Source organism: Plecotus auritus, assembly GCF_963455305.1.
Source record: "Plecotus auritus genome assembly, chromosome: 8".
Classification (NCBI taxonomy): domain Eukaryota; kingdom Metazoa; phylum Chordata; class Mammalia; order Chiroptera; family Vespertilionidae; genus Plecotus; species Plecotus auritus.
Genome location: NC_137782.1, coordinates 80,085,752 through 80,108,511, shown reverse-complemented (window position 1 = coordinate 80,108,511; position 22,760 = coordinate 80,085,752). Strand labels below are relative to the sequence as shown.

The window sequence follows — 22,760 nt, the reverse complement described above, 5'->3', positions numbered from 1 at the left end:
TTCTCAGCTGCTCTTTCTTCTGGAATAGCTTCCTTTCTTCCCAGCTAGTACTTCCTGGGGTTCCCCCCCCCACCCCGCCCCAAATAAACTACTTGCTTTCCAATCCTTATCTCAGGTCTGCCTCTGAGAACACTCCCACCTATAGCAAGAAGACTCTCTTTGGATTTTACAGAACTACTAGCCACTTCTTCAGTTTTGTAGCTTCAGCAGAGAAGGCTTTGGGCAAAGCAGGGGTGCTTGGCTCCACCCACACCCACCTTGTGGGACCTAAACCTCAGTCACTATTCTTGTGTTCTTGGAGAAGTATCCCTCTATTCCTGAAGACCTCTGGACTTGGACCAGTGCTGTGAACACAGGCACGTGATCATCACTGAGTGGGGCCACATGGTAAAGAGATGAAAAACTTCCCTGCCTGCCAGCCCCTCACCTGTGAGATATGTCTCTTAACCAGTGTCCTTACTGACCGCCAGCTTCTCTGGAGAACATTTGAGTCTGGCTTCTCTCTCTTCCTCTGAGGCATGCACATTGTAGGTCCAATACAGAGTGATCAGATTGTGTTAGTGTTATATCCAGACCATTCGCACAGAGAGGATAGGATAAAGGAACTCTGATTTAGACTTGGTCTAAAATAGTGTCTTGGCCAATACTTGTTTCATGTTATTACTATTGGGATGGAAAAAGGAGAGTTTTAATTATTTGGGATAGTGAGCATTTATCAGTGGGACTGGATCCCTCAGATTAAATCCAATCATAGAACAATACAGTAATATCTCAAGCAGCTATTATTATCCTTTGCTACTAACTCTCAACAGATTTAATGTAGATTTGTTGAATTTAATTAACACTAATGACTCACATTTATATATTTGCATTTTCGAAGGATTTTAATTCTCAGTTTAAATAGAAAGAACACCAGACTACCAGTATACTCTGACTCAGCTCTTTTTAAAAAAATATTTTTATTGATTTCAGAGAGGGAGGGAGAGGGAGAGACAGATGGAAACATCAATGATAAGAGATAATCATTGATCGGCTGCCTCCTGCAGGCCCCCTACTGGGGATTGAGCCTGCAACCCTGGTATGTGCCCTTGATCAGAATCGAACCTGGGACCCTTCAGTCCCCAGGCTGACGCTCTATCAACTGAGCCAAACCAACTAGGGCAGAAGCCTCTTTTAATATATGGAAAAAAACAAGCTTTGAAAATATTTCTGGTTTGGGAAACAGTTTTTCTAGTTTGATTATGAAGACATTTTTGTCTAAAAATCTTTGCTAGAGTTTTTACTTCTCACTGAAAATAATCTGTAGCAAGAAATAATTTCCCCAACACAGCCCGTTTCTGTTTATTTTAACCTTTAATAAATTTCCAAGTCATCCTCTCTGAGGCAGATGTTGCCAGCATCCAGCCCATTTACTTTTGGCCTATCACCCTGGTGAGTTCTGGCTGCCTGTACTTGCGTCTTTGACAAGGGCTGTGGGAAGGTAGGATGTGCTGGGATTTTAACATTTCCTGGCACCAGCCCTCAACCAATGACTGACAGAAGTTGCTGTAAAAATACTCCAGCTTCCTTGGGTATCCATTCTGGGTGGGATAACTGGCACTTATTCTACACTGTCCCGACTTCCCAGTGGAATGAAGTTCCAGCCGCTCCCTTGTTTGATAATGTACCATTTATTAGCTGCTTTCCCTTCCATATCTCATTACTCCCTCTATTCTTGCTTCCTGGGATCACCTCTCAAATAAACTACTTGCACTCAAACCCTTGTCTCAAGGTCTACTTGTGAAGGAACTCAAACACAGACCTCCCCAAAGTGTATTTCACTAGAAGGGCACCAGGCTAGCTCATCACATCCAAACCATTAAGTCACCTAACAAGGTGTGAAGCTGTCTGTTAATCCTTTGCTCAAACAATTTTTGAGTTTATCACCGTCCACTGATTTCATTGTTCTCCTGGGCAGGTCTACTCCATTTGCCATACTCATTCTGTTAATTATAGTGTAAAATTTTTAATAAAAAATAAAGAAGATAAATTTGTTAATAGCTTTAAAGTTGTCAGTCTCTATACAGAGTAAGAGAGTCACTGAGACTGTACAAATCAGTTCAGCCTCAGGTTCTCTGCTGAGGAATTAAGAATGAGGTATTTGATGTTCAGTTTTCTCACTTATACCAAAGACAGAGAAAACATTTTTAATCCTCACCCAAGGATTTTAGAGAGAGAAAGGGAGAGAGAAAGGAGGAGAGAGAGAAACATCGATCAGTATGCACTCCAAACAGGGACTGAACCTACAACCTAGGTATGTGCCCTGACCAGGAATCAATTTCAAAATCTTTAGAATCCAAAACCAACTGAGACACACCAGCCAGGGTGAGAGAATATTATATTACAAAATTTGTAATCAGCTATGTAATAAGACATAATTGTTGTAAGGCTCCAAGTATTTAATAAATGTTGAAGACTAGGACCTTCCTCTGGATTGAAGTTTCTGTTCAATTCTTAGATGTCATCTACTCTAAGATTAGTGTAGACATTGCCATCTCCTCAACAACACATACATGCCAACTGGCCATCAATATTCCTCTTTTTATTTATTTATTTTTTTTGTTAATCCTCACTCCAGGATATTTTTTCCATTGATTTTTAGAGAGAATAGAAGCGAAGAGAGAGAGAGAGAGAGAGAGAGAGAGAGAGAGAGAGAGAGAGAGAGAGAGAAATATTGATGTGAGAGAGACACAACTATTGGCCACCTCACGCATGAGCCCCAACCAGGCAAGCATCAAACCTGTAACCCAGGCATATGCCCTTGACTCGGAATCAAATCCGAGACCCCTCGGTGCTCCAGCTGACACTCCAACCACTGAGCAACACAGGCCAGGGCAACACTCTTCTTCAACATTTTCAGATATGGAGAACTCATTACTTACTGGGAGAGATAATTCCTTTTATTTATTAACCTTAATCATTAGATATAGACAGTTCTTCCTTTAACTCAGTGGTTCTCAACCTTTCTAATGCCGCGACCCTTTAATACAGTTCCTCATGTTGTGGTGACCCCCAACCATAAAATTACTTTCGTTGTTACTTCATAACTGTAATTTTGCTACTGTTAATGAATCGTAAGGTAAATATCTGTGTTTTCTGATGGTCTTAGGCTCTACAGCAGCGGTTCTCAACCTGTGGGTCGCGACCCACAGGTTGAGAATCGCTAGCAGGGTCGCCACAGAGGTAGCAACGAAAATAATTTTATGGTTGGGGGTCACCACAACACGAGGAACTGTATTAAAGGGTCACGGCATTAGAAAGGTTGAGAACCACTGTACTGAACCAAAATCTTTCTCCTGCATTTGTCATCCATGGGTAGGAATTTTCTTGGGAGAAATTGCTGAATTAATTGAATGCCTCATCCCACATAGAGCATTGGAGAACTGGAACTATTTGAAAACATATTTAATGTGCCTCTTAAGTTGTCACCCCCCAACCCCCAATTTTTCATCTTTCCTTAGCAGGCTATGGTTCAGAGCCCCTCTGGTACCTTGTCTATCTGTCACTCTTCCTCTTGGAATGAGACATCTATTAGAACCAACTTAGTTGTCCAACAATTGGGGATTGGAAAATTTAAATACAATGCAGCATGAGTAAAAACTGTATAGCCCTATAATCATGTTTTGAAGAGTATGTAATGATATAAAAGTGTTCATGATGTTATCAGGTGGAAGGGTGCATACTGTATATATGCCACTAGGAGCCCAATTTCATTAAAAATATGCACATAGAAATGAACACAACACTCATAGAACCCATAGAGTCTTTCAGGTATACTCTGATATCACAGAGTCGAGAGGAGCTAGTACCTTTCAATTTGGATGTTTTACTTTCCCATTTCAGCTTACGGGTTTTGGCAGAATCACAAAGTTAATTAGCATTGTATCTGCAGTTCATCAGAGCCACAGAGAATTTTTTCCCCTCTTGAATTACTATCTCTTTTAATCTGATAATTGGTATTGAGATCAGCCCATCACAGGAACACCGGGGCTGGGCAGAGAGCAGGGAAGGATGCCCAGGTCAGTCTCTGTGTAAGTGGCTTTGGTGGGGACTGGACTGGCAGGAGTGAAAGGTCAGTCTTCCAGCCCGACTGGCAGCCACCCTACTGTGAAGTCCTACAAGCTGTAAGATGGAGCAACACTGGTCTGCGAAAGTGAGCTGAACCCTGTTTGGCAGCTCTGCAAGGTGCTGGGTCCTGGAGATGGCAGGAAGCCTGTGCAGCCCCAGCTCAGGTCTGGGGAGAATACTAATAATGCCTCTGTGTGCACCTCCCCAGGCTACCATCCCGCCATTTCTGTGTAAGAAAAGCCTGTGGGTATCACAGCGCTAGAGAAAATGCAACACAAGCATTTCTCAATCTCCCTTTTGGAGAACTCTCCAGAGCCCTGCAGGCTCCTGGGGAGACAGAGAAAGGGATGGCATGAGAGGAGGAAAACAAGGCTCTATGTGGGGCAGTCCCTTTAAGGAGGCAAAAGGGACAGCCAGGCAGACAGCTCCACGTGTGTCTGCAAGCGGGGAGAAAGGACACAGGAAGGAGAGGAGAAATGTTTCCTCAGATGGACTACTGAGGCAGAACCTGCAACTCATAAGTGGTTCTTTATTGTCTTATCTACAGGAGTGGAGTCTCATCTCTTGGAACAGAGCTTTGGATTAATTTTTGTCATGTCTCTCTGGGCCCACTTTGTCTGGACGGTGCCAATGATTCATTTAATTTTCTTTTTAATTATTAAAATGATGCTCAGCCCTTAGTATACTCTTGTAGATTTATAAGACTCCTGCAGTAAAGAGAAACCCAGCCCATGGGTGCTCTGTTTCCTAATGCTCAATGCACTTAACACGTGGAAAGTCTCTGTTCTCTTTTTGCAATGTAGATACACACCTTCTAGGGTGAATGACCCAGAATGTGGATCCCAAAAAACTTCTTTTCTCTATTGAAGTTCATGTTCTCTTTAATATGACCTCTTCAGCTATTAAAATAACATTCTGAATACTTAGTTCTGCAGCTTATAGAAGTATTGCTTAGTAATAGTTTAGATAATTTTAAGTGAACATACCAATGCTCGAATAGTGGCTCTCCTGGGGTTAAAATAAAGTGATCACTTATCTTTAAAAGGCTTGTAGGTTTCATCAGGGAAGCAGAGTGACTTGCATGTGGTTCTAGCCCAACAGCATTTACCATACCTTTCCGTTAATATTTCTTACATGTGGGAAACTAAATGCTCTACACAGTGTTGTGGGGGCAAGTCGGTGTGCAGGGCTCATAAACACAGAAATAATAAAAAAGATGATGATCTTGCTTTCATACAGCTATGGTTGCAATGCGAGTTGCTGCACTTTTTGGCATTTTGCCACCAGTTTCATCCAGCAAAAACCCAACAGGCTCATTTCCACCCTTCAATTTAATACTAGTATCCTCAGCTAGAGTTGATTTTAAACCTCCCTCATATTTGCCCCTCCCTGTACCTTCCAGACCTCAAGTTTCCTGCTTTTCTTCTTAGAAAACCACCAGCTTTTTCTGCTGCTAGGCTCCATACCCTGTCTGTTTGTCTTTGGCCTGAACTGTGGCTCTAATAAGATGGGCAGTTTTAGTGTGCATGCCTGTGTATGCATGGACGTGTTCACATGTGTGTGTCCCATGTGCATGCATGCATGTGTAAATGTGCATGAGTATGTTCCTAATAACAAGGGACACCAGAACACTTAAGGTGCACATGTTTTCCCACACAGGTCAGCTTGTACTTACGTAGTTTGAGGCCAGGTCTGGGTGGAGATAGTCAATCCCTGTGAAAAGACAATAGCACAGGAATGAAAGGTTAGTACCTGCCACTGTCCTCGGGAAAGCTGCTCTAGAAAGATCTTATGTGCTGCACCCAGGATACACTGTGCCTGAGGCCCCAGCCTTGTGTTTTGCTTCCCGAGTGAGGATGGGTGGGTTGCACCGCCCAAGTGAAGAGACAGCTGCCACCAGATGCATTGGAGGAGGGAAGCCAATTAGAGCTTGGAGCCTCAGGATAACACTTCTGCTATAAATGTTAGCACAAAGGGGCTTAGTGTGTATAAGATAGATGGCTCATCAGGGCAGTGATGCAAGAGAGATTTGTGGAAATCCTAACATTTCTAAAGCATCAACAGGCATTTCTTCTGAAATGAAACTGGCCCGGGGGAGGGAAAGCAATTATTATTGAACAGGGCCTGGACAGCCATGGATTAGGAGAGGGTTCTCTGCCATAGAAATAATAAGAGTAACATAGCTGGGCAAGAAAAGTGATTAGGTGAAGAGCAAATGGTCTCCTGCAAGATGTCCTGAGTGGGAGGTGATACTAGTCTTTCCAAAATGTGGCTTTCCTGGAAGCCGAGACCTCGAGTTGCCCTGCAGGGATCCTGTGCTTTCTCCTGCATGTGGACTATCTTGTTGCCCAATAGTCATTCCAGTGGTAGGATTATGGTCCATGAGTTGCTGGCCTCTATCAGACTAGTGAGTCTCAGAAAGCACCCTGGAACTTCAAGGGCAAATTGAAAAGTTTTCCTTCAGGTCTGAGAGCCATATAATCATTGCAATTTCATTTCATCTGAGCATCTAGCCCTCCAAGAAACCAACTAGGCTCCTGCACTGCCTAGCATAATGGTTGTAAGTGTAGGTTTTGGAATCAAAGATTCAAGTTTGAATCCCAGCCATGCTGCCAACTGGCTGCATGACTTCAGGGAAAGCACCTGGCTTTTATATGCTTATTTTCTTCTTGATCTAGTGGAGGTGAGAACAGTGTGGTGTGCTTGTAATGGTGGCATTTAACAGCTCTATTGGGTTGCAATATTTAAAAGCCAGAAGTATTATTCAGCCTCTCATATAGCTGTCATCTTTACTACATGCATACCAAAGTCAGTTCACAGCTATAGCTTTGTTCTGCAAAAAAGAACTTGTATCAGGATGTATATAGTTGACCCTTGAATAACGAGGGGTTAGAGGAGCCAACCTCCTGGGCAGTTGAAAATATGCATGTAACTTAAGTCGGTCCTCCGCATATGTGGATTCCCAACCACCAGTTGAACCTTGAAGAAAGCAAGTTTGAACTGTGCTGACCAATAGAAAAACCCGCGTATAAGTGGACCCGCACAGTTCAAGCCAGCATTCTTCAAGGGTCAATTGTATTTGTAAAAAAAAGTTTTCCTTTGTTTTTTTTCTTGTTGCACAAGTCATTTCTGATAAGTACTTTTTAGACTGGGAATCACTGTTCTCAGGAAAACTGCTCTAACATGTTTCATATCTTGCTGCTGATATTTTGACATCTGAAACAATTACTGGTATCATGCTGATTTCTGTATCTTGGGCGAGTATAGCTGGTCACTTCCTGCCCAACATCCTCCTCCTCGCCCCCCGCCCCCCCCGCCCCCCATTCCCCTCTCAAGGACTGCAAAGAGACAGGGGTTAGAAGACTTAAAGACAAACACTTAAAAGTTTGCAGACCCGTGTTCTGGACTCTTAATTTAGAGATGGTTAGTTTAGGTTGTGTTAGGGATGAGCCTGGGCCGTGGGACCAACAGATCCAGTACCATTTCAGGTTCAGACACTATAATTAATATTTGTGTGACTTTGGCCAAATGACATAATTTCTTGGAACCTCAGTTTTTTTGTCTTTAAAATGGGGATATTATTTACCTTGCAAAGCAATTTTCAAGATTAGAGCCAATTCATTGAAAGTGTTTAGCTTGTAGTAGACACTTGATAAATTATATTTCTATCCTCATCATTAGTACCGTTATCTACCATATCACTAGAGGTATGTGGATAATGCTGAAGAACAGAACATTTAAAAAAATCTACTTGGTTTTAGAATGTTGTGTTGGAATTAAATTGTTACATATATTTGCTAAAATTTGTTAAACTTTGTGAACTCATTGTTAGGCAAAAAAATGTTGTAACATACAGGTAAGGTAAAAGAAATGACAAACACACAGATGCACACCCAGAGAATGTTTTTTCTAACAATGAATCAATTTTTAAAAGCATGACCCCATGTTCTGAGAGTGCAAGTTGTTTAGGAGGGGAATTTTTGGAGAAATAGTAGTCTCTTCTCTGTGAAGGGAAAATATTGAAGCAAAGAGGTAATCTAAGACCAGAAGGAAATTAGAATTAAAACAAGATAAATTTAGCCCAATTAAATAAAACATCTTTAATTAGGTAATGGGGAAGACCAGGTGTTAAGTTAGAACAGATACAGACTTTAGTCTGAGAAAGAAAATATTATTTATAGAATTGTGAAGGATGATAGACATGATCCAGAAAAATAAAAATGAACTGAAGCAAGAAAATGATAACCTGGTAATTAAATAGTATTTTAAGAGTTTTGTAAGTTTTATATTCAGGGGAATATACTGAATACATCTTCTAAATCAGCTTATTTTTTCACTTCTTGTATTAGTAACATATTCAATCTTATTTTTCATGTATTTGTTTATTTTCAGCAATGACTGATAGATCCTATGTAAGTCCTAGAAAAAACAGACAGTTTGGACACTGAACCTGAGCTATGGCTCATGGTCTGCAGAGGCACCTACTCATCAGCCAATCATAATGAATATGGGGCACAAATTAAAAATATTTGGTTATATTTTTGTTCATAAACCATTAGTATCTGCCACTAGTTTGAAGTCTAATCCACAATAGTCCAAATTCCCAGGAAGCTCCAGAGACTTCAGGGAATTATCAAGGAGCTCCATGTACATCTTCCTAGTTAGAATGGTAATAGTTCAGTTGAGATGTATTAATGGTCCTAAGCCCAGTTACTTTCATTGTTCTAAGAAAGCTAGGCCCTTACACCATCCCTATGGACTTATATGCTGCTGAGGAGTAGACCTCAATGGATTAATTGTATTTTCAAAGGTGGTGGTTCAGTATCACTGATCCCATATGGTATTCTACAGTATGACAAGGTCATCCCCTCCCTGATTTAGAGGTAAGTCAATTCTTTCTTTTTCAGCCTGACTGGGCTGTGGTTGCTTCTACAAATGTTATAGAAGCTATGACTTTCAAGGCTAAGTCAGAAAAGGCCAGGCATCTTCCACCTGTTTCCTTTGGACACTTGCTTACTCTTTAGGAAGTAGGCTGCCATGAAAGAATCCCACGTGTAGTCACTTGACCGCTGAGCCCCAGCAGCAGCCAGCATCAACTATTAGCCATCTTGGTTCAGCTCAGTCAAGCCTTCTGAATACCACAGCCCAGCCAACATCTGAATGCCTGTTCTTGGGAGCCCTGAGCCATCTGTAAAAATCCATCTACCTTGCTGGTGAGACCACTTGGAGTGGAGAGGCTGGGACTGCATGGAGCTGGAGGGAGCTTCCAGTTGCCTCCAGTCCCAGCCGTCTTCTGACTCCAACTGCATGAGATACCCCAGAAAGGCCAGCAGCAGAACTGTCCAGCTGAGCCTGGGCAATCCACAGAACTGTGAGAAAGAACAATATGGTGGTTATTTAAAGCCACTTAATTTTGAGGTGATTTGTTCTGTGTTAGTAGGTGACCAAAGCAATGGGGAAGTTAGGAGTTTTAATTGGGAGGCAGAGAATTTGCTTTTTTCTTTTTTTGGAATCCCAAAGGCCACTGATGAGCCGAAGAAATAACATAAATCAAATTCTGTCAAAACTTTCTGAAGGACTTGGCCTTGCAAGCCAGGAAACATGGAGCAGAGGCAAGAGTCATCTTTGCTATCTTTGGAAGGGACGATGGACACTCAGGCGAGCCGGTTACATTTAAAGAGTCCTAAAGCAGGCATCATAGGGCTGATGGAGGTTTCATAAGAGCGGTGTGCCTGTCTGTTGTCACTGTGGTGCCACTTTGAGGGTGCTTCTCTAATACCCAACAGGGAGTACACAGTGGATATGCTGTATGATCATTACAATATATCCTAGGTAGATTCTCCTGGGCGAGCTGGCGTCAGCCACTTTAGTTTCTAAACCAAAGCATTAGGAAGGAAGAGACTGTTTCAGCTCCAGACACGGTGCACAGACACTCTTGTGCAGAGCTCCTTTCTTCTTGTGAAAACCCTCGGCTGCTGGAGAAAGCTTTTACATCCACTTCAAAATGTTGAACACACCAGAAAAAAGGGAGGCATTGTTTTTATGTTGCTATTTAATGAGCCCACACAAAGACAGCAGCAATTTTAATCACTCTGGCTCCCCTTGTTTTCCCATCAATTCTGTTTCAAAGGCTTGCTTTAGAGAACATAGTGTTCTTTGAGGATCTTCAGAAGGGAAAGGCTCCATCCGTTGTTTCATCTTTGTATAGTCTTTATATGTAATTGGGCCAAAACTGCACAGTGGCACTTTTACTGGGAGACCCAGACAGCTAATGAAGACCCAGATAGTACATCCCCAATGAGATAACTACAGGGCGGAGATGCTCCAGGATCTTGGCAGAGCCAAGGACATGTGTAGTTAGAAAAACAATTCACCCAAACTGTTGGCTTTCATATAAAAAACTTGAAAATAAAGCTCTGTTAAATCTTTATCTGGCAGTTGTTTGGGATAGGATAATATGTTCTAGGGGTCATGCATCATAAAATGTTACCAAAGTCTGCTTTAACAAAGGCTCATTCTGAAAGTAACAATAAAGTAAAAAATTCTCCAAAGCCCAATCCTGCTGCTAAAAAGCTATTCCATGGATGCAGCCGTGGGCAAACTACGGTCCGAGGGCCGGATCCGGCTGTTTTATCTGGTTCTCTTGCTCTCCCCTCTGCTCCTTTACTTTGAATTTATATTAGTTCACACAAACACTCCATCCATGCTTTTGTTCCTGCTCTCCGGTCCAGTTTAAGAACCCATTGTGGCCCTCGAGTCAAAAAGTTTGCCCACCCCTGACTAGAGCCACATGGTCTAATATACGTAAATTTCTGTGATGATAAAAATGGAGTTTTTGACTTGAATTTCAGCAGCTGCTAGATCCATGTAGCTATTGAGAACTTGAAATTCAGCTAGAAGTTGAATTTTTAATTTTATTTAGAGTTAATTAATTGAGGTTTAAATGTAAATAGCCACATATGGCTAGTGGCTAGTACATTGGACAGTGTGGATCTAGAGAAATAGGTGGTAAATATAAAGAGGTTTAGAAGATGTTTTAAGGTAAGGTATAAGCAGTGGTTTAATAAGAAATTAAAGTTGCAGGATGATCAGATTCCATTAGTTTATTTAATTTATTAATTCAACAAATATTTGTTAAGGGTATCCTCAAATTTGAGGACGATGGATTTGGAGGAAGGTGAAGGTTTGGCCACAGTATAGATGGTTATCAGGCCCAACATCTGGCTATTCTACCTCCAAAAGAAGGACTCTCTTATATGCCAAAGCACTGCAAAGACACCCTTGCTTACAAATGCTGTAAAGGCATTGAAAAACTCACCATCATCCATAATTCCAATGGTAACACCTTTCCCTGTGTAGCCCAGCTCCCAGGCTTCTGCCACATTCAAATCAAGGCCAGGAGTGCCATCGGCTTGTCCAGTATTGATCTGGTACAGGAATTCCAAGAAGAGAATCTTATTAGTTTGGTGGAGTAAAGCACCTGTGTAAATGTTTGCTTGACATGCTCTGCAGCCATCTGCTATTCCAGGGCCAGCTCAAAGGCCACATCTTCCCTGAACCAGTACTTCTGGGCATCTCCCCACTAGCCTCCTCCTTTAATTTTTTGATATACACTGTTAATGCTTTATGTTTTTTATAAGTATGAAAACACAGTTTCAATCCTCCCATCTTTTATGACAACGTTGTGATCTTTAAAATCCATAGAGCTGCCATTTCCAGAAACCCTCCTCAGTTTAGAATTAAGTGCTGGCTTTTGTAGTTCTTGATTTATACTTCACATTTTGAATTTAGCACATATTGTTTGGGATTATTCTTATGTGAATATGATTTCCTTACTACATACAATATCCTTTGCAAGAGGGAGATGTTCTATTTACCTTTGTGATTTCAATACTACCACACCAATCTTGCTTTAAAAATATTTGTTGAGCTGATTAAAGATAGCTGGCTCCACTTTAGTGCATATTCTCCCCCTTTAAAAAATCCAAAGATGAAATAAAGGAAAAAATCTCAAATAAATGTGCTTACTACCCTCTTTTCATGCATCTTTGTCCTGTGCAGATTTTCTCAAAGATGAGTCATAAAAAAATAGTGACATCAGAGTTTGTATTGGCAGAAACTCACAATGACCAATTGGCCATTACAATGTTGCTAAAACATTGTGTGAATGTCATAGTGCTCTTCATAAAAATGGCCACTCTTCTCCTTCCAGGCATTTGTTAAGATTATACCTCTCCATTCCCTTGGAAGTGAGAATGACTGATTTTGGCCAATAGAATATGAGCTTATGTGTCATCTGTCACATCTATGTGGAAGCTTTAAGTGCCACTGTGCAATTTGCCCCTTTCTTTCTTTCTTTCTTTCTTTCTTTCTTTCTTTCTTTCTTTCTTTCTTTCTTTCTTTTTTTTAAATATATTTTATTGATTTTTTACAGAGAGGAAGGGAGAGGGATAGAGAGTTAGAAACATCAATGAGAGAGAAACATCGATCAGCTGCCTCCTGCACATCCCCCACTGGGGAAATGCCCGCAACCAAGGCACATGCCCTTGACCAGAATCGAACCTGGGACCCTTTAGTCTACAGGCCGATGCTCTATCCACTGAGCCAAACTGGTTAGGGCAATTTGCCCCTTTCTTTCCCTCATGTGCTCATGAAAGCTGGGATCAAGATGGAGTGGAGATGGAGCTTGATTTGCCAGAGTCCCTGATGGATTATGAAACATTGGAGGCATAGCATGAGTGAGAAACTTTGATTTCATTAAGCCACTGTTGTTTGAGGGTTGTTATTGCAAGAAACATAGCCTATCCTGACTAATATAGTCATCCCTTTGTATCGGAAGGGATGGTTCCAGAACCCCTGTGAATACCAAAATACATGGATGTTCAAGTCCCTTTTATAAAATGGTTTGGTATTTGCATATAACTTACATTTTGCACATAGGTTACAGCAGGATATGCCTACACTTCATATGTGTGCATTGGGCATAATGCTCTGCATGTGGCAAATTAAAGTTTTGCCTTTTGGAAATTTCTTGGATTATTTTTAAAGTATTTTCAACCCCTAGTTGGTTGAATTGTGGAGGTGGAACCCATGGATATGAAGCGCTGACTGTACACATGTTTATTTAGTTACCCAAATGGAATTTTTAGAATTCCATGCCCAAAAGCATAAGGCATAGTCAAGGTCTAAAGCCCCAGGAGGGGGGGGCTTGTGGTGTATTCCTATAATGTAGCCGTCCATGGGTCATAATTTATTTTCTTTTTTGATCAACATCTTTTAATCTTAAATAAAGCTTCACTCACATTGATAAATTAGTCACTCATTTCCCCTCAATATGCCCTGTGGTTTGGTTTGTTTGGAGGCTTTGAGCACTTTTCAACATAACTCAACCCATCCAAATGGATGGACTCTTGGGGAGCCAGAAAATATTCACTACCAGACAGATGGGTTGAGTCCCTGCCTTGAATCCTGCATCAATTAAGTACCATGGAACTGATTTCCTGCCATTATTTGAGGAAACACTGATAGATGCTACTTCTGCTACTTTAGTTTTCGAGGTCTCTTGCTTGTCTCTTGTGTAGTCACCTGATTCTTTGCCTTATGTCTGTCATTTCATCATGTCCTACTATTACTCTGACGATTGAGACCCCACATAACTCTTCCCAGACCTTTGAGTTGACCTTTACATGTTTTTGCATCTTCATTCATACATACACTGGGGCATTTTTCAGAGTCTGGGAGAATCTGATCTGCTTTTGGTAGTTGCTTTGACCCTAGGAGGCCATGGATACTTAGCAGTTCAGAAGAAAGCAGATTAGGGAATGAGATGCTTGGGTGATGCTAGAAAATCAATACGGATTAGAAGGGACAGAGCAGTTGATGGAGTCGGATGCTGGCCAATGTCCCAAAGAATAATGAGGAAATGGAAATGCATTTTGTATCCCAAGTCTCAAAATGAGAAACATTAGGAATAATACAGAGACACTTACCAGATACCATTGCTTTGTAAAAAGAGGATCATTCATGTTGATATCGATCTCATTGATATCTCTATACCCTCGTTTTTTCCGTTGGAATCCTTCTTGTTGCAAGGCCATCTTTACCTGGAATGACAATATTGGCACATTACCTGACTATCAACCTAAACATTCCTCTTTTGAAATTTATTTCCATGAATTCAAGTTCCATTTGTATCTGAAGTGTTTTTTTTTCCCCATCCGAAGCTATGCTTATCTCATATACACTCTCACTTTCTGATTATTTTCCAAGGGCATCTACTTCTGCTTGCAGTGAGCAAACAGGCTTGGTGATGGCTCAAAGTGAGTTTCCCTAAATAAGAATTAGATGGAAAAAGTACTCTCAAGGAAGATAAGGTGGTAGGGCCATTAAGAGAAAGAAAATAAAGCAAAGGAATACTTTTATGAAGGAAAGGAGAGTGATATTCAGGGAGGGAGAGAGTGAAACCTCATTGATCATTTTTCTGGAGGGCTTCTCAGCCTTTCCATTGGTTGATAGTACTGTGCTATCACATTTGGGAATCAGCTCAAAACAAACAAACAAACAAACAAAAAACAAAAGATCTTTGTGGAGACCCAGTAAGTCCATAGCAAAGCTCTAGAAGGTAAGCGAGGGACCTTTGAAGAGAAATTGATGGATGGTGCTGCTGTCCTTGCAATGACAACACTTCGGTTTTGGACAGTAAAACATTAGAACCCCAAGCCCTTGTATGGAAATAAAGCTCAGGAGCTGAATTAGTTCTAACAGGCTCCTGGCAACAGCTAGGCTCTGTCTCAATCAGGAAACTTTCTTTCACTTGGGCAAAACTAATCTATCACCCAATAGCTGTGGCCAGTCTCTGAACGTCTACACACTCACAGACTATGCAAATGTATAAAAAAGTGTGTGCTGGATACTTATTATTTATTTAAATTATATTTTTTTCTGTCCAACATTTATTTCTCCTTTTATCAAATTTCCCCAGTATATATATATATATATATATATATATATATATATATATATATGTATAAAATTTCATTTTATTTCTCTTAATGGCCCTACCACCTAATCTTCCTTGAGAGTACTTTTTCCACCTAAATCTTATTTAGGGAAACTCACTTTGAGCCATCACCGAGTCCACTAGGTTCTGTGTTAGTTGGAGTGAAATTTGAGGCACCTGCCTGCTGTAAAGAAACTGAAGCTCTCCTTGCCACAGAGGTGCTCAGTGGGTATCTCTCTTCCAGGATCTGAATCCTGCAGGCCAGCCCTGGGACTCCCTCAGGATCGATCTTTCAGCATCTCATAGGTTGTAAGCTCCCAAACTTTTCCAACAAATTCTCTTCTGCATAAGTGATACAGAATCTATTCCTGTTGCTTGCAATCAAGAACTCTGATATGGGACAAGAGAGTCCAAGTCAAGAGTGGTGGTGGGCAGGGAAGAATGAAGAGATTGAAGATGTGGCCCAAACCCTTGTCTTCCTGCTTCCCTGGAATGTGGAAGAATGCTGTGGGGGAGTAGCTCCTCACTTCCCCATCTGCACACTCACACAGAAGGCCTGGAGCTCATTTGCCAGAAAAAACTCCTAATTCTATCCAAAATGCTATCCATATAGAAAAGAAGTGGTAGGTGTAGCAAGAGTAATTGACCAGGCACCCCAGCTGCTGCACTCTGAAATCTAATGTTTGCTCTGTGAGTTCTTTGGAGGTATTGCAGCAAGAGACATTCACTGGGGTGTAGTTTCTATAAAAATCCCCCAAAGAAGTAGCAGTATCATTGAAAAAAAAAGGGGGAGGGATAGATGTTTATATTTTTTAAAAATATTTTTTTATTGATTTCAGAGAGGAAGGGAGAGGGACAGAGGGATAGAAACCTCAATGATGAGAGAGAATCATTGATTGGCTGCCTCCTGCACACCCCACACTAGGGATAGAGCCTGCAACCCAGACATGTGCCCAGATTGGGAATCAAACCATGACTTCCTGGTTCATAGGTAAACACTTAACCACTGAGCCATGCTGGTGGGGCTAGATGGATATTTTTATAATGACAAAATTTGGACACAACTAGTGCCCATCAGATGATTCAAATTTAAATACATATGCACATACAGGGTGTCCCAAAAATGTATACACACTTTAACAGCTGATAACTCAATTTTGAAAATGAAATGTATTTTAACAAACAATGCCTTTATAATTATTCAAAATGTATGTATACATTTTTTGGGACTCCCTAAATATGTTTATATGAAGCAGATGCCAAGATAGGATTAAACATGCAAGAAGTTTATTAGGAGAGAAAATGCAAGAAACTGTGCTGCAAGTCTGGCCCCATAAAGAAGAGAGTGTACAAGGTTGAGCAAAATAATCCTTGACTGCCCCATAGTCTAAAGAAGGTTTGGCAAAGCTGTTGGGGATCCAAAGTCGGCTGTCAGAGAGTACCTGTGTCTCCGCAGGGGTAGGCCTGCTTCAGTACTCCTGCCGAGCTCAGTCACTGGTTGGAACAGCCCCAGCCAGCGTGGCCTATTGCCAACACCATATTAGATTTCAGAGTGCAGCTGCTGGGGTCTCTGGTCAATTACTCTCTCTGTCGTCAGGGGCCTGTCAGCATATTCTCACAGCTGCCACAGAATATATCCATACGTTTATATATGTGTCTCTGGGCTTGTGTGTAAGCATTAATGTAGAACATTTAAAATGTCCAAGTCAATGTAGTTTTCAACCTGAAAGAACCAGACATACCCCTCATAAAACCTTTTTAATACTGTGAAAGCAAATACAATAGTTCCCCTTTATCCATGTTCCAAGATCCCCAGTGGATGACTGAAACTGCAGATAGTACTGTTTTTTCCTACACACACATACCTTTTTACTTAAAAGAAGCACTTTAGGGCATATCTGAATTGCCAGCATCATTTGTGCTTTGGGGCCATTATTAAGTAAAATAGGGGTTATTTGAACACAAGCACTTCGATACCTCCATAGTTGATCTGATAATCAAGAAGGCTAGTAAGTGATTGAGGGGTGAGGGAGAGCATACATAGTGTGGACAGGCTGGACAAAGTGATGATTCACATCCTGGCTGGTTGAAGCAGGACAGCGTGAGAATTCAATATACTCACAAAGGCACACAGTTTAAATAGAATTGTTTTTTTCTGGAATTTTCTTTTAATATTTTCTGACCAAGGTTGACCACCAGTAACTTAAACCACGGAAAGCAAAAACCAAGGGTAAGGGCAGAACCTATATTCAAATTAGAGTGTCACGTTAACTTGGGAAGGAAGGAGCCTGGATACGGCCATCTCTTTTTCCCCTTTTGGTCCCACAACCTAGCCTTTATCTGCTCTCCTCGCTAATGGAGGCAGTTACTGGCCTGCCCTGAGGGAGTGTGGTTACATTGGATTCATCGTCAGAAATGACTTCATTGAGCAGTTTCCCTTTGCTGGGATCTTTGTTGAGCAAGACTACCTACCATGTGGATGTTTGAACACTCTCATCTGCAAGTTGTTTCCCAGCAGCATAAACACAGGAGGACATATCAGATTTCATCTTTTTAAATATGTGATAGCAGCGAAAGCTGTTACAATGTCACTCCCAAATCAATTAGACCAAGTATATGCTAATGATAAGACTGTTTAAATCCATTTCCATAAGATTAATTTTCAATTTCATAAATTAGGTTTTAATGGAGACCAGTGATACTTTGAAATGTTATCCTCTGGATACCACCCTCCTTGCAACTCAGGAACACCAAAGCAGGACTCCGTTGTCTGAAATTATGCATCTCGTGCTACTAAAAATTAGGCCTCAGAAGACTGCAGAGGGCTTTATCTTCATGTCCTCAATGAAAACCACAGCTACAATTTCAAGAGTGATGAACACCTTTAAGACATATTTTTACTTATTACACTTAAATAACTGGAAAACAATTCTTTTTTCCCCTGCCACAAGAATACCATCTAATACCATCAACTGCTTTTGTTTTTCTGTTGTTTTTTCCAATCTGAATTAGCATTCAAATATAATTTTTACATAACAGTAATCATATTATAGATAAGATTGTGCACCTTCTTCACTCAGTATCTAACCATAGGAATTTTAATATGCTGCTATATAGCTCTCGTATTTTAATTTTAATGGCTATCTAAATATTCCATAGGGTAGGGGGAGATCCAAGATGGCGGCGTAGGTAAACACCTAAACTGCTGCCTCGCACAACAATTTCAAAACTACAACTAAAAGACAAAACATCTATCACCCAGAACCACAGGAAAGCTGGCTGAGTGGAAGTTCTACAACTAGAAGGAAAGAGCAAACAGCATTGAGGGGTGCACAAGCGCGGAAAAGCTGAGGTACAGAGACGCGTGAATTGGGCTGTTGATGGGCGACTGGGAGCGCTGCTGTTTTCAACCCGAAGGGAGATAAGCTCCCGATTACTCCAAACTCGTTTCTGGGGAGACGCAGGGGACCCAAACTCCTACGGGGAGAAGCTGGACTGTCTGCCGTGGGGTCTGAAAGTGAGGGAGGCTTGCTTGCAGGGCTGCGCGCAGGAATAATTGTTTACTGTGCTGGGGCGCGGGACGCGGTCGGAGACGCAGAGCCGGCTAACTGGCAGCCATCGCTGTTTGCCACGCCCTAGCCTAGTCACGCCCTGAGATCCCGCCCTGCACAATCTACGAACCCACCCAAGCTCCAAGCAGCGGTTTTAGCATATGAATGGCCTGCCCTATCGCAGCTTAACCTAGCAAACTTGCAGCCCGGGTCTGACAGCTCCAAAACCTCCAAACCCCAAGCAAAGAGGAGAAAACTGTAGTTCTTGCTGTAGCTCCTGCTGGGTGGCCTCAGACAGTAGCTGACCTGCACCCCATTGGAGATCCAGAAGCCAGTGTACCTAGTGGTCAGTGTGAGACACCAGATTTCAACTCCTCACATCCATAAGTGATACATTCAAGAGGCAGACTCAGTGAGCACCAAAGCCCCACTGAAACAAGTCCTGCACCATAAGCGTGTCTCCAGCGCAGCAGTTCTTCCATTATAGACACAGCGGGTCCTCACAGCCAATTGGCCTGGAGGTCAATTCCTCCCAGTGTACCAACAGCAATCAAGGCTTAACTACACCAAGACTTTGCACTCAGCCCACAAAGCGGTGTACCAAAGGCGTCCACCTCAGGTGATTGGGGAGGCTGAGCTACTGGCCCCTATAGGTCACCTACCACACAAAGCCACTCCATCAACACAAGGAAGCAGCAAAATGGGGAGACAAAGAAACATGTCACGAATGAGAGAAATGGAGGAAAGCAAACTGATGGACGACATAGAGTTCAGAACTACATTTATAAGGTTACTCAAGAATCTTCTAAAAACCGCTGAGAAACTTGATGAGACCTCTGAGGAGCTTAGTGAGACCTTCAAGGACCTTAATGAGAATGCCAAAAAAATGGAAAAGGGCAGTCAGAAATTAAGCATACACTGTCTGAAATAAAGAATATACAGAAACTCAACTGTAGATCAACATACCCCAAGAATCAAACTAAAGATCTGAAATATGAGGAAACAAAAAACACCCAACCAGAAAAACAAAAAGAAAAAATCCAAAAATATGAAGATAGTGTAAGGAGCGTCTGGGACAACTTTAAGCGTACCAACATCCGAATTTTTGGGGTGCCAGAAGAAGAGAAAGAGCAAAATATTGAAAACCTATTAGAAGAAATAATGACAGAAAACTTTCCCTACCTGGTGAAAGAAATAGACTTACAAGTTCAGGAAGCACACAGAACCCCATACAAGAGGAATCCAAAGAGGACCACACCAAGACACATCATAATTAAAATGCCAAGGGCAAAAGACAAAGAGAGAATCTTGAAAGCAGCAAGAGAAAAACGGTTAGTTACCTACAAGGGAGCACCCATACGACTGTCAGCTGATTTCTCGGCAGAAACTATGCAGGCCAGAAGGGAGTGGCAAGAAATATTCAAAGTGATGAACAGCAAGAACCTACAACCAAGATTACTCTACCCAGCAAAGCTATCATTCAGAGTTGAAGGTCAGATAAAGAGCTTCACAGACAAGAAAAAGCTAAAGGAGTTCATCACCACCAAACCAGGATTACATGAAATGCTGAAGGGTGTTCTTTAAGAAGAGGAAGAAGAAGAAAAAGGTAAAGATAAAAATTATGAACAACAAAATGACATCAAATACATACCTACCAACAAGTGAATCTAAAAATCAAGTGAATAAAAAATCTGAAGACCAGAATGGACTGATGAATATAATAGAATCAGGGGCATAGAAAGGGAGTGGACTGACAATTCTCAGGGGGGAGGGGGTGTGAGGGGTGCGGGAAGAGACTGGACAGAAAGCTTACACCTGTGGATGAAGACAGTGGCGGGGGGTAAGGGCATGGGGTAGGGTGGGGAATCAGGTGGAGGGGAGCTAGGGGGAAAAAAGAGGAACACCTGTAATAATCTGAACAATAAAGATTTATTTAAAAAAAAATATTCCATAGGGTAAAGTACCGTAATTTACCCAACACTTTCCCTCCTATTGGTCATTTGGATTTTTTTTTTTTAATTATCATAAGTAAAATTGCCAGAAGCAGAAAGATGAAATTATAAACTACTTTTAAAGACCTCTGGGGAAGAGTTCTGTGTTATAATTCTACTAGAGGCCTGGTGCACAAAATTTGTGCACGGGTGTGTGTGTCCCTCAGCCCAGCCTGTACCCTCTCCAATCTGGGACCCCTTGAGTGATGTCCGACTGCCTGTTTAAGCCCGATCCTGGTGGGATTGGGCCTAAATGGGCAGTCAGACATCCCTCTCACAATCCAGGACTGCTGGCCCCCAACTGCTCGCCTGCCTGCCTTCCTGATTGCCCCTAACCGCTTCTGCCTGCCAGCCTGATCACCTCCTAACCACTCCCCTGCCAGCCTGATTGATGCCTAACTGCTCCCCTGCCAGCCTGTTTGTCCCTAACTGCCCTCCCCTGCATGCCTTGTCCCCCTCAACTGCTCTCCCCTGCAGGCTTGGGTCCCCCCCCCCCAACTGCCCTCCCCTGCAGGCCTGGGTCCCTCCCAACTGCCTTTCCCTGCAGGCCATCTTGTGGTGGCCATCTTGTGTCCACATGGGGCAGGATCTTTGACCACATGGGGACAGCCATCTTGTGTATTGGAGTGATGGTCAATCTGCATATTACTCTTTTATTAGATAGGATAGAGGCCTGGTGCATGGGTGGGGGCCAGCTGCTTTGCCCTGAAGGGTGTCCTGGATCAGGGTGAGGGTTCCCTTGGGGAGTGGGGTGGCCTGGGCATGGGGCCTGTGGTGGTTTGCCGGCTGGCCACGCCCCCTGGCGACCCAAGCAGAGGCCCTGGTATCTGGGATTTATTTATCTTCTACAATTGAAACTTTGTAGCCTTAAGCGAGGCCTGGGCCAGCCAGGGCGTGCAGAAAGCTTGGCTTCCTCCATTGCCCGGGGCAACCCTGTCCTCCTGCTCTTTCCAGTTCTGTGGCTGCCGCCATTTCTGTTTGGGTTTATGTATCTTCTATCACTGAAACTTTGTAGCCTTGAGTGGAGGCCTAGGCTGGCAAGGGCAGGCAGAAAGCTTGGCTTCCTCCATTGCCAGGGAAACCCAAGCCTCCCTCCTGCTCTCTGTGGCCGTAGCCATCTTGGTTGGGATTATTTGCATATCCACTCCTGATTGGCTGGTGGGCATGGCTTGTGGGTATAGTGGAGTGATGGTTAATTTGCATATTACTCTTTTATTAGATAGGATTTGTGAGAAAACCCTAAATGTCAGAGAAGTATTTCCTAGTGTTTACGTTCCTTCCTCACATTATAACTAAAAGGCTGGTTTTATTCTCTCTTCCTCCTCCTCTTAATTATAACCTTTCACACAGGATACCTTTCATTACCACTTAGATATGGTCCCAATGACATGCATGTGACTTAATTATAGCTTCTTACCTTCTCAAAAAATAATGTACAGCTAGCATTGGTATTTCATTTTAGAATACTTCCCTAAGTTGGTCCATAGACCTAAATATTTACACAAATAAAAAATATAAGAAAGCAAGCATGTTTTGTTACTGGGTATTATTTTATTAAAAATGAACAGATGGATATTTTAAACCTCAATTTGGCACATGTGCACAGCACAAATTTTACCTGAGCAATTCCCCTATGCCCTCCCCCTCTATCCCTCTCCTCAATGAAAAATCTTCAGTCATCTGAAAAATGTTTCTGTGAATCTACAAGCAGGTTCGATCTCTGGGCATTAGCATACTATTTTAAAAGTTACATTAACATTTAATCTTGTCAACAGAAATGTGGTGTTGAGAAAACAGAGGTTCTGAGGTCATTGTCCAACAGTTGCAAGCATGGTGGAGTCATCCAGGTTGATCACTTCTAAATGCTATGAACTCTTCACTAAGCCACATTGCCTCTCCCTAAGGCATGGGACACAGTCAACCTTCCAGTATCCGGAGGGCTGAACGGTGGATGTAACTCTCTAAAGAGCAGGTCCTGGATTGCTTTCTTCCTGGGCTGATGATTAAACAGCTGCTAATTAGCATTAACTGTGCTTAGTAGGGGAGGGGTGAGAAAGGGGAACAATAGGAAAACTTGTCTCAAAAAGTGTGGGGAACTTCTTGGCTTGAAGT

The 22,760-nt window shown here is 42.1% G+C and overlaps 1 protein-coding gene across 1 annotated transcript in view; it reads right to left on the bottom strand.

The window, feature by feature from the left end:
• The window catches only part of PCSK2 (proprotein convertase subtilisin/kexin type 2), a 284,945-nt gene that overhangs the window by 114,529 nt on the left and 147,656 nt on the right, over positions 1-22,760 (bottom strand). The window contains exons 3-5 of the mRNA XM_080683185.1: positions 14,097-14,210; positions 11,426-11,534; positions 5,783-5,820 (exon numbers count right to left, since the gene is read on the bottom strand). Coding sequence (XP_080539311.1) covers positions 5,783-5,820; positions 11,426-11,534; positions 14,097-14,210 — 261 coding nt within the window. The remainder of the gene's footprint in view (positions 1-5,782; positions 5,821-11,425; positions 11,535-14,096; positions 14,211-22,760) is intronic.